We start from the raw sequence: 12676 nt of genomic DNA, 5'->3' as shown, positions 1-12676 counted from the left end.
CTATCTGCAAGAAGCCCCCGCAAAGTCCCACTGTTGAAAAAAAGACATGTGCTGAAGAGGTTACAATTTGCCAAAGAGCACATTGACTGGCCTAAAGAGAAATGGCGCAACATTTTGTGGACTGATGAAAGTAAGATTGTTCTTTTTGGGTCTAGTGGCCGGAGACAGTTTGTCAGATGACCCACAAACACCGAATTCAAGCCACAGTACACTGTGAAGACAGTGAAGCATGGTTGCGCAAGCATCATGATATGGGGATGTTTCTCATACTACGGTGTTGGGCCTATTTATCGCATACCAGGGATCATGGATCAGTTTGAATATATCAGAATACTTGAAGAGGTCATGCTGCCTTATGCTGAAGAGGAAATGCCCTTGAAATGGGTGTTCCAACAAGACAATGACCCCAAACACACCAGTAAACGTGCAACATCTTGGTTCCAGACCAACAAGATTGACGTTATGGAGTGGCCAGCCCAATCCCCGGATCTTAATCCAATAGCAAACTTGTGGGGTGACATCAAAAATGCAGTTTCTGAGGCAAAACCAAGAAATAGAGAAGAACTGTGGAATGTAGTCCAATCATCCTGGGCTGGAATACCTGTTCACAGGTGCCAGAAGTTGGTTGACTCCATGCAACACAGATGTACAGCAGTTCTCAGAAACAGTGCTTATACAACTAAATATTAATTAAGTGATTCAAAGGAAAGCAAAATCTTCAAACATTTTTCAGTTTATATAGTGAATGTTTGAGTTTGTAAAGAAGAATACAAACACTGCTATTTTCTTGAACAGTCTAATATTCACTTTTCTTCAATTGTTTTTAGAGGAACAACACAAATTTGATATATTTTTCTTCATGTTTTGATTTGGAATAGAATGTGTAGTGTTCCCAATGCATTTGTGTGTATGGAAATTAAAGCTATTAGAAGGATTTTGAGCTTTATTCACTTTTTTCAACACACTGCTATTATTTTGAACACAACTGTATATATATATATATATATATATATATATATATATATATATATATATATATATATATATATAAACACACACACACATACATATATATATGGGTTGATTTACTAAAATTGGATAGTGCAAAATATGGTGCATCTGTTGATGGTAGCCAATCAGCTTCTAACTTCAGCTTGTTCAATAAAGCTTTGACAAAAGAAAAAAATCAGGATTAGGCCTGGTTTCTATGCAGAGCTGCACCAGATTTTGCACTCTCTAGTTTTAGTAAATCACCAGCAAAGTGTCTAAACCATCAAACAACTGAAATTATACATCAACAATTGAAATTATAACAATCATAATCTGCAAAAACCAAATATAAATCAATGAAACTTTGCATATCATAAAAACAGAGTCCACTCTAAAAGAGTTCCTCACCTTCCGGGACCATGTTCTTGGAAATAATGTGCTTGATGCAAAAATGTGTATAGCAAAAAATAGCCTGGTCATGAAGGGGGTAAAATCTTCCAGCGCTTAAGTGGTTAAATTTCCCCTTAAAGTGTGTGGCAATGCAGGAGAGAAGCTGGGGGACAGAGACACCCATAATAGGAAGTGCCTGAATGAAAACCTTCATGTCGGGATCACCAGATAGTGAAAGCAACAGATTTAAAAATATTGAAAACGATTTTTGAACTTACGTTAACATTTTAGAGGTTTAATAAGATTTTTAGTGGGTATGTTAACATGTTATTATCTATTTTGTATGCTGTCACGGTCCCCCCTCTTATGCTCCCTCTCTCCCCCCCCTCCGGTTCCCTGCACCCCCCTTCCCCATTGCATGCCCCTGCGTCCACACGTAGCCCACATAAAGTGGTGTGCTGGGCACCAGGGAGCTGACTTAACCCTTGCCTGTCAAAGTCTGCTCTTCTGCTGTGTGCCCCTGGACTTAACCCTTGCCTGCCAGAGTCTGCCCTTCTGCTGTGTGCCCCTGGACTTAACCCTTGCCTGCCAAAGTCTGCCCTTCTGCTGTGTGCCCCTGGACTTAACCCTTGCCGTCCAGAGCTGCCTTTCTGTTGTGCGTCCCTGGACTTAACCCTTGCCTGCTAGAGCTGCCTTCTGCTGTGTGCCCCTGGACTTAACCCTTGCCAGCCAGAGTCTGCCCTTCTGCTGTGTGCCCCTGGACTTAACCCTTGCCGGCCAGAGATGCCCTTCTGCTGTGTGCCCCTGGAAGTAACCCTTGCCTGTCAGAGTCTGCATTCTGCTGTGTGCCCCTGGACTTAACCCTTGCCTGCCAGAGCTGCCTTTCTGCTGTGTTCCCCTGGACTTAACCCTTGCTGGCCAGAGTCTGCCCTTCTGCTGTGTGCCCCTGGACGTAACCCTTGCCAGCCAGAGTCTGTCCTTCTGCAGTGTTCCCCTGGGCTTAACCCTTACCGGCCAGAGTCTGCCCTTCTGCTGTGTGCCCCCTGGACTTAACCCTTGCTATACTTATCATGCGCCCTCCAATCACTCAATAAAGCCTTGTGTGCCCCACTGCTCTCTGCGTGTGTTCTGTTCCACCTATACCTTCGTCACATATACATATTGTCTAAAATTCCCTTATGGAAAAGAAATGTTTAAACATCTTTCTTTTTGATGTGCATTACTTCAAAAGGGACAAAGATAAATCTCTCACTTTCTGCCATGCATCATAAGATTTTTCAGAAGGGTGGAAGTATCTTTTACAACTGTATCCTTTTTTTGTGAAGTAATGCAAATGTTTTCTCTTGTTTTACTCTTATATACACAGCAATTACAGAAAGAAAACAAGGGCCAACAACTTCCAATCAGAATTTTCAGTGGAATGGTTTTACCTGCCTGCAGTTATAGACAGGAGTCTAAGACCTGTGTAGCGGCACACTTAAAAAAAAGCCATGCTGCTTAGTCGGACATCAAGCTTTGGATTTGACTTTCACAGTCTGCTGGCAGATTGTAAAGAAATCACTACACCTGTGACTGTCACTGATTAATGAGTCTTCCCAAATTGTGTCTAGCCTTTTCTCTCAGCTCCACTAGGTTTCTGTGCAGATAGTGCAGTCTCTTGAACACACACTGCATAAAAAAATATTGCAGTTGCTTTACTGAGCCAGCACTGCAATAGCAGACAATACACCCAAAGCCCTTTAACCCCACTGGATTTACAGACAGGGCATAGGCTCAATGTGTCATTTCCCAGACAAGTCACAATGTATGCAAAAGTAGACAAAAGACTTATTAGAGCACCATGAATTCAGCTTTGTCATAACCCGTCAATCTTAAGACTATCATAAAAAAAATCACCCCCAGCTTTGCAGAGCATTGTGTCATGTACTGGATTGACAGCCTGAACACCGTGCTTTAGAGACCGAGCATCCCTGCCTATTATTCTGGTGCCTTTTCAATACAATCATTCTTTGTTGGAGGACAGAACTATCTCTCTCTCTTGTCCTAGATACATGTTCTTGTCTTTTCTGACTCTCATCTTTATAGCCATGTCACTTAGAGCACAATAGTAAAAAATGGTACCTGAAGTTAAAATTCACTGGCTCTGTAGTTTTATTATTATGTTACAAAACCTCTCATCAGAATGACTTTTTTATACCTACATCCCATTTTATTGTATTATATTTTAAGTTTAACTCACAGTATACTTTTACTATTATGGTAAAATATACAGCATAAGTAAAGTTTCTTGTAATGCAGGAAGAAGTTGGAACTTCCACTTACTTTGTTAACGCTATACAATTTTTATAGTTGGTATTTAAAAACAATTTAAATAAAAAATTAAATATATATCGTGTGCGAGTGTGCATCTCTTACAGCACAAATAATAATATATGATAACATACCGTATATAAAATCTACATTATAGTGTAGTTACTTCTACAACAGCAACTTTGTGTACCGGAGGTTTAATTGATGCAGTACCTGAATTCCCTTATACAGCTTAAGCAAACTACACTCTAAGCCACAGTGCACAACTAAAAACTCTATATAAACATCATATTAGCATGAAGCAAAAACAAATTACCTAAATGATTTTATGGTGTTAAATTTAATATTTAGCATGTTGCAAAAGCTGGAAAAGGATAAAATAAATGAAATCTCCTTCATTTTCCAATTAGCATACCAGGGATGTGTCTTGAACCATACCCTGTACTGGAAATCCAAAACCTAGCTATGCTGCTTGACAAGAGTGTCTGAATCGAACAACTGGCTGAACGGAATTACAATTTTTTGAAAACCAAAATACATGTATTTCAACTTATATTTAGATGCCTACATTCAGCTCAACTTTACAGATATAAAGAAACAGATACAGTGGGTTGACACACAAATGGCCAAGTGACAATTTGACAACACAACTCTTTAAATGGAATTCCAGCTCGTTCCATTTTGGTTTCAAACAAAAAAAACCTATGTTGCAACATGTATATTTTAATATTTAAATAAAGTTGAATAAACAAGTTTTAAATATAATTCTATACAATGGGCTTGTTTTCTATATACAGCCTTAAAATGACTTGATGAAGTATGTCCCATGTAACCTCCTTTATTTGTTTCCAACCTATAAAAGCCATTCTTTGCCAAGCTATTGACTCCTGTTCTATATGGCATGATATAGCTGCAGTAGAATCTGTCTCTCCATTCAAGCAGCTCTCCACTTTTTTGGGAAGTGGGTAGCTGAATGGCTTTTATACACCAGTGACATTAACATGTTCTGAGAAGAAGAGAAAGGGTTCCTCTAAAGAGGGTGATAAAATCCTATAGGAATTTGCATTTCTAACCATCAAGCCACATTTGATGAATTTTGTGTGCCTATAGGTAAGTGTAAAATGTTTTTAAACTCAATATAATCTGAATTTAACTTTTATATTATTGATATGGCTGCATTAAACTGAAAACATTTGATTTAGTGCTGTCATTAATACTCATGCAAACAAATGTGCAAATGCATTCTTTTTATAAGCAAAGAGGACAAGGCCCAGCAGTTCTAAAGTGCAGCTTGATCTGATAGCATGACTTATCTCGACCGTGGAAAGATCAGATTCATAAGCGTTCTTGCCAGCAGCAACTTAAACTGATGACATACTAGGTTTGCAGATTACAACCACAAAACAGTTGGCAGTAAGATGAGACTCCCTGTAGATATTAAGATAGCTTGGCAATGATCTTAATACTAGACAACACTGAACATTTACAGTATATGGTAAATTACAATTTTTTATGCTTTTAGTAGTTTAACTACTAAGTGCACACAGCTTTGATCTACTTTTTGATCAAGTGAAGGATATGAAGTATGAAAGTAGGTGCTAAAACTGCAATTGGTTTGGACTAACTTGACAAAAGCTGATGATTGAAACATTACATACAAGCTGATACAGGCTGTAGCATTAATTATGACATTGTGATTATTGGTGATATTCTTGCTGATCCTTACAGTCCTTGGGTGGTCAACTGGTGGTTGAAAAAAAAAGGAGTACAAGAAGCAAGATCCCAAAGATCTATAAATCTGGAATACTACAGATGTTTGGAATGGAAAATGTATGCTATTGGTAAGGTAGTGAACCTCAATGACAGCAGAATGAACTGCACAAAAAGTGTTCTACCTAGAATGTTTGTGCTTGCCCAGCAAAAAACAAGCATTCTTATTGTAGGTGTACTTTTAATGCCCTAGTATTGTATGAATACGTAATACATTATTTTATGTATTAATATACATAATTCATTATTATATACAGTATTATGCTAGGGCACTATGAGCTTTGGCTAGAATCATTTTAATGAAGTAGTTTCATGAAAACCTGAAAATTATAACCTGAAAATCTCAAGGGTGAAAAGTGTGAGAAAGACTGATCTGACAAGAAAGAATTTTTGTGCACGCAAAAATATAACACAATTTGGTAGTCATTATATGTGCCTTACTGATTCATATAGGGTGTATTTTAATGATTGCTCAACATTAAATTGGAACTTTATGTGAAAAAAAAAATTGGCAAACAGGCAGGATTTTTAATGCAGAAAAGACATGGTCTGTCTCTTTGCACTAAAATGACCTACACCTGCCTGTCTGCCCCTGTACAGTAAGCTGTGCAAGTGTGGCTTACTGAATAAATTTGGCAATGCAGAAGCCGACAAAACTCCTGCACATGCGTGGAAGTGACATCATCCCCATATAGTCAATGAGAGTGGCCGTCAATCGATACCTAGATGTCAGCGACCAGTGCAGTGCTCCTGAACGTTGCATGGATGAAGCGAAAATAAGTATAGTTCCACTTTAAAGGAGTACATTTTTCATGCTGCAGGGTCATATATTTAGGAGGAAGCTATAATGGTTTGAGATTGATATTAATTTAATATTAGTTTATACATTCTCTAAATTAGATTTTTTTACAGTATACATACAGTACAAATAAACATTTAAACCAGGGTGAAAAGATGATTCAGGCAAGGAATGAGAATGATTTGCTCCTCAGATTTATTCAGTAGTGAATCTGAGTTTGACTTGAACTCTATAAATAGCAGACTTTTTTATTTTTTCAAAACAGCAGCTAAGAGTAAACAGGTAAATATGTAAAAGATAGGCTTAGGGATCCACCTTCTTGCAAGAACTGAATGTACAAAATATTTCTACTTTCAGTCCCAAACAAAATACATTTGCTTTAATAAGACAGTGGCTCTAAACACACAGGATAATGAAGGTATAGAATTCATTCTGTGTTTGTACAGTATGTATTCTGAGAGCACAACTGGCTTATATCACTAATTAGCTTGACTATGGCATAACAGAGTACCTGTGCAGTAGCAGCCCTCCCAAGGTCACAGGATTCACTTGTAAACAGTGTGGTAACAATGCTGACCAATTGCATCCTTCTCTCATTGTGGTAGACTGTTGATAAAAATAAAGAAGGTTTTGTTACTTATTAATCACATCTATTAATTTATCTGTGATAGACGAACGAAAAGGGTAAGACAGACTTAGCCTGTTAGTATAAATCAAATGCAGACAGGCAGGTTTTTATCCCAATAAGACAACAATTAATTTACAAATCCACTAAGTGATGTAGTCATTATTTATTAAAATATAAATCAATTTTTCTACCACATTCCAACTGTTAGTGGCAATTTGCCCAAGCACTTTGTCTGGGAGCTTCAGCCTTTGTTTGAAAGAAGAAATAAATGGATGCATTGAATGTGCAGTAACAATTTACAATTTCCTACTGTCAGCAAGAAGTTTACCAGGAAATAAACAGAGGGGGAGCTAGGATTTATATTGCATGATGCATCTTAATTAGAAGCCATTTTATGGTTCTAATCTAAAATTGGTACAGAGAATTTAAATAAACAGATGGCACACATACTGATCTGAGAGCATGAGAATCACAAACTCTTGTTATGTATGACCGATTGCACAATAAACATAGACTCATTTGCACAATGGTTATGATTGAAATATTTGAGATACAAATATATGCATATGCATTACATAAACATGTCTGAGTTTGCATGTATGTGCAATGTACACACACACTGATGGCCTAGAAGGGAGGGCCCCACCACCTAAACTGCAATGTAAATTATACTGAAAACACCCGTTTATGTCACCTTCCTGAATAATTTGATATTGTAAGAGTTTGGTACACAACTTAATTAACTGTTAAGCAATTGGCTCAAGTTTACGTGAGTGTTAGGACCAGGGTTTATGTGGCTAAAGTCAAGTGTTAGGATTGTGTTAAAGTGTATTTAAACCTATAAACAAAACATACTATATTGCTGCTTTCTAGTCCATAACTGCTGTAGTTACATTTTTTTTTTACACTGTACTGTATATACTAAAGAGCAGTATTGTCACTATAGGGTGGGAAGTGTGTTTGGACTACAGAATACTTTCCTTCTCATCTTGTCCATAAGCAGGGCTGACACACTCATTGAGATTTTAGTGCAGCAGAGACACAGGTTGTCACAAACTCACTAGATTGCTATCAGGTATTCTTTGCACTTATTATACAAAACCCTTTCAGTGGTGCATCTATTAGACAAAAACAGACATTCATTGTTGGTATGTACATATACTTTAAGGGTTAGGATAGAGATTAAGGGTTTAAAGTGGAGGAAAAGGCCTGTGTTCCATTAAATTCCCAAAATCAGTTGAACAACCGTTATGTGTAACAATCCATTATTATGTGTAAAATGTTTTAAATCTGTTTGTACTTTTTTTTCATTATAATGCATTGTAGTCATGTAACTACAATGCCTCTCTGTTCATACAGCTAATGCATGGGCGTGTCTCATTCCGTCTTTTCTTCCTGTCTGAGCACTCTCATGAATGAGGACGCTTGAGCATCCTCATTCATGAGAAAACATATGACATCACAGATGGCACTGGATGGGACATAGGTGGGGCTGTGCTGATCTGCTTGCACAGGTCTGACACAGGTACCAGGAGGTGCACGTGAGCAGCTATATTTAACTGCACAGCCAAACCGTTGTTAGTGAAGCAGAAGAGAATTGTGGACTGTCTAGATTAAACTGTAGTTTCTAATCAGACATTTAACAATCTCAGTAAGGCATATTATAAGGTTTTATATATTATACAAAGAAATATAAGAAATAAAGTATGGGTTTTCATTGTTAAATGGAGTTCCACTTTAAAGTGGAACTTTACCTATAGCAGTTTGATAACAATGATTGTTCATTACCAAAAGAACATACATTCCACAATAATAATTGTGCTACCAAACTTAGTGTGCTGTACTGTAAATTGCTTTCAGCATTGCTCCTGTTTCTACTTGTTGAAGGCTCACATTTTGTTGAAGCCCAGAGCAGTCACTTCCCAATCGGAAACGCTCCCCCTCTGAAAAACTATATGTCACTTTCTGTGTCAAATTTTAAAATATGTACATTTCCAGCCTTGATTGTATGTTTTGGATTAACAAGAGAGGAAGTCTGACAGAAGCTTTACACTGCTGAAGTTCTTCCCAATAAGGAACAAAGCAGAGAAAATCAGGGAGATAAGATAAGTTCCACTTTAAAGTGGAACTTCACTCAAAAGGTTTTGGCAGGTACCGGCTCCCATTTCCATTCAGATGCACCACAGTGATCAGAGTCGGAATTTCGGCCCCCTTCCTTCCCTCGCAGCCTTCTGGGACACTTCACAAGTCCCAGAAGAATGCGGGACCATTCACAAAGTGCAACGTGATTCATTGCTGGTTTCCCTCACTTAAGATGCCTGTGTCCGCACCTGAAGCTGATTGAAGGATCGGATCAGGTGAGGATGTTGTTGGATCCCAGGACAGGTAAGTGTCTACATATTAAAAGTCAGCCACTACAGTATTTGTAGCTGCTGACGTTTAATTTTTTGGGGGGAGCCTGGAGCTCTGTTTTAGGGATTAAATATTACAGTGTGTGATTAAGTGTTAAAGTATCATTTTAGTGGTTCAGTGTTAGGGTCTACTTTATAGACTGGGACAGGCCAAAGATTAGGGACACTTAGAGAACGTTGTTCTCTCTGCTTCTTTTTAAACACAAAAAGCCTACCCTGTTCCATTCAGTGACTATGTCAGTTCATATTTGGTGCATATACTAATTTTTAGGTGGATAATGCAGAAATATAACACTGTAAGCTTTCTTGAATTGTTATTTATCACAGTTTTCACAGATCCCAGTCCCTTGATAAAGATTTGTGATTTGTATCTGAATCCCAGTGAAAGTACCAGTTTACCACAACTTTTGGACCCTATTTAGCAATGTGACTATATTACCTGCCACTGCAGAGAGTCATAAACTCTTCACAGTGGAACTCTGAAGTAACATTGAGTGAATAACTGTAAATAGTAATACCAGGTGAGCATAACATACTAGTACAGTGAATAGGAATGCTCTGTCAGGAACCCCGAGAGTTACCGCGGCGCGCGGGTCTGCGCATGCGCGGTCCGTCTAGGCGCACTAGCGTGCGGACACTAGGACCTGGGCGACCGCGGCGGCAACGGTGGCTGTGCATGCGCACTCGCGCCCACGGATGCACGCCTGGCACCAATGAGTGCACAGGGCGCACTATTTAAACAGGCTTTGGCAATTCACAAATTGCCGTATGGTCTTTCCTGCTGTTCCTGAGTTCTTGAGTGATTACTAGTTGCCGACCCTGCCTAACTCTGATCCGTTGACCATCTCCTGCTCTGATCCCTGGCTCGTCCCTGACTACTCTTTTGCCTGCTCCTGAATTATTTGACCTCCTGTTGCTGAACCTTTTGCTCGTGACCCGGTTACTCTCTGCCTACTGCCTTGTACTGTCTGCCTTTGCTGTTATCGACCCGGCCTGTCTGACTCCGCTATACTCTGCACTGGCATCCATTCATCCCGCTTGGATCCAGTCGCCAAGGTCCAGGGCCTGCTAGCCTCTTCACATCAGGCTCTCCACCTGTACATACCCCCGGTGGCCCTCTCTACCTCAGTTCGGCGTACCCAGGGGTCGCAACCTGGTCTCAGTTCTGCTCCAAGTCCATCCCCACCATCAGGGGCTCTGGTGAATAAGCAGACTGGGGCTTATACTCCGTGTCCTGGGGAGTCCCGTTCTGTGGTTCACTAGAGATACCACCGGGCAGTACGTAACAGAACCATACGGCCATGACTGAGCCTGAAAAGGATCCTCTCCGCTGGATGACATATGCCAGCACCTGGCAGCGCTCACCCAAGCTGTCAAGACTCTTCAAGAGGGGTTTACGCATCTGGAGGGACGCATTCAGGCCCTCTCCCTGCCAGCAACTCCGCCGGCAGGCTCGGGAACCTCAACCCCAGCCCAGGGATCTACTGAAACTCCGCCGGAGCAACGCTCACCATACCCCCACCGGAACCTCACGTACCCACCCCGGAGCGTTTCAATGGGGATCGAGGGAAGTTCAGGGCCTTCCAGAACTCCTGTCGGCTATATTTTGACCTGCAACCGCGGACGTTCTTTTCAGAATCCGTGAAGGCAAGGTTTATTATATCCCTGCTGCAGGGTGAACCCCAGGGCTGGGCACACCATCTGATGGAAGCTCGCCATCCACACCTGGACTCAGTTGCTGAATTCTTTAAAGCGATGGCGCAGTTATACGATGACCCGCAATGAGTTGCTTCTGCTGAGGCGGCTCTACATACCTTACAGCAGGGTCGCCGGGCATCAGAGGATTACACCTCCGAATTTAGGCATTGGAGCGGAGACACTCAATGGAACGACGCGGCTCTGCGCCATCAGTTCCGCCTGGGGTTATCTGATCCACTTAAAGACGAGTTGGCAAGAGTGGGAGTACCTGATTCCTTGGAGGATTTGATCCTCCTGGCCATCCAGATTGACCGTAGGTTGCGGAAGCGGAGGAAAGAAAGGTCTAATCCAGGGCCAAGACCAACATGGATGCTGCCACGGGTGCCGGTCCTGCCAATTCCCGCAAATAGAAATCCAGCGCCGTCCGACGGGACTGAACCCATGCAGCTCGGACTGATGCGGCCTTCTCTCACGGCAGAGGAATGCCAGAGATGCCGGATAAACAATCTGTGCCTCTTCTGCGGAGCAGCGGGTCATATGGTGCGCTCCTGTCCGGAGAAATCTTGTAAGTACTCTTCTTTTGTCTCTGCTATGTCTCCTGCTGGCCTAGATAATTCAACTCATTTAGCTGTACCAATCTCATTTCAGCTCCCCGGAAGAACCGTACAAGTGACGGACATTATTGACTCAGGGGCCTGTAGCTGCTTTATAGACCTTAGCTTTGCAGCCCAACAGCAGATTCCGTTACTGTCGAAAGAGTGGGGCCTGAACATCTTCCTGGCTGACGGGTCTCGAATTAAGTCCGGGTTGGTAGATCAGGAGACCCCCCCCATATGCACCACAGTGGCCGGTTATCACCAAGAGCTTCTCCGCTTAGGCGCCATTGCATCTCCTTTATTTCCAGTCATTTTGGGGCTCTCCTTGCTACGAGCTCACGATCCCCAAATTGACTGGAGAACCGGGTCTGTCCAGTTCAAGTCACCCTATTGTCAGGAGCATTGTTTTTTAAGGTCACCACTAGACACCCCGACTCTGTTATGTGTGAATGTTGACACTGAGCTAGCTCAAACTGTTCCCAGTGTTTATCATCATTACCTTGACGTTTTCAGTCCAGGATATGCTCCCTCCGCACCAGGCTTACGACTGTCCTATTGACCTTCTTCCGGGATCTGAGATTCCGTTTGGTTGAATCTTTCCCCTGTCAGAGCAGGAGTTGGGGGCTTTGAAGGAGTATATTGATGAAAGCCTTCAGAAGGGGTTCATTCGTCCTTCCACATCTCCAGCTGGGGCCGGAATCTTTTTTGTAGAGAAAAAGGACCAGTCCCTGAAGCCCTGTGTTGATTATAGGGATCTGAATAAAATTACGGTTAAGAACCGCTATCCCCTTCCCTTAGTTCCTGAATTGTTTCAGAGGTTAAAGTCGGCATCTGTCTTTACCAAGCTAGACCTTAGGGGGGCTTACAATCTGGTCCGCATACGCGAAGGGGATGAGTGGAAAACCGCGTTCTGCACTCGGTTCGGACACTTTCAATACTTGGTTATGCCATTAGGATTATGTAAAGCACCGGCCACGTTTTCTTGGATATCTTTGTAATCGTGTACTTAGACGATATTCTGATTTTTTCCTCCTCTCTGGAGATGCATCAAGATCATGTCCGGAGCATACTAGAGCGCCTTCGC

At 41.4% G+C, this 12676-nt stretch overlaps 1 protein-coding gene across 2 annotated transcripts in view; it reads right to left on the bottom strand.

Annotated features, from left to right (window-relative positions):
• KIAA0825 (KIAA0825 ortholog) overlaps positions 1 to 12676 on the bottom strand; it is a 515459-nt gene that overhangs the window by 241284 nt on the left and 261499 nt on the right. For both annotated transcript variants that reach the window (XM_089679161.1, XM_089679162.1), the window contains exon 19: positions 6771 to 6865. In XM_089679161.1, coding sequence (XP_089535287.1) covers positions 6771 to 6865 — 95 coding nt within the window. The remainder of the gene's footprint in view (positions 1 to 6770; positions 6866 to 12676) is intronic.

This window comes from Staurois parvus, unplaced genomic scaffold (genome assembly GCF_062004578.1).
Source record: "Staurois parvus isolate SC_StPar_1 unplaced genomic scaffold, SC_StPar_1.0 ptg000218l, whole genome shotgun sequence".
In the NCBI taxonomy this organism is placed as follows: Eukaryota; Metazoa; Chordata; class Amphibia; order Anura; family Ranidae; genus Staurois; species Staurois parvus.
This window is presented reverse-complemented; position numbering and strand designations above follow the sequence as displayed.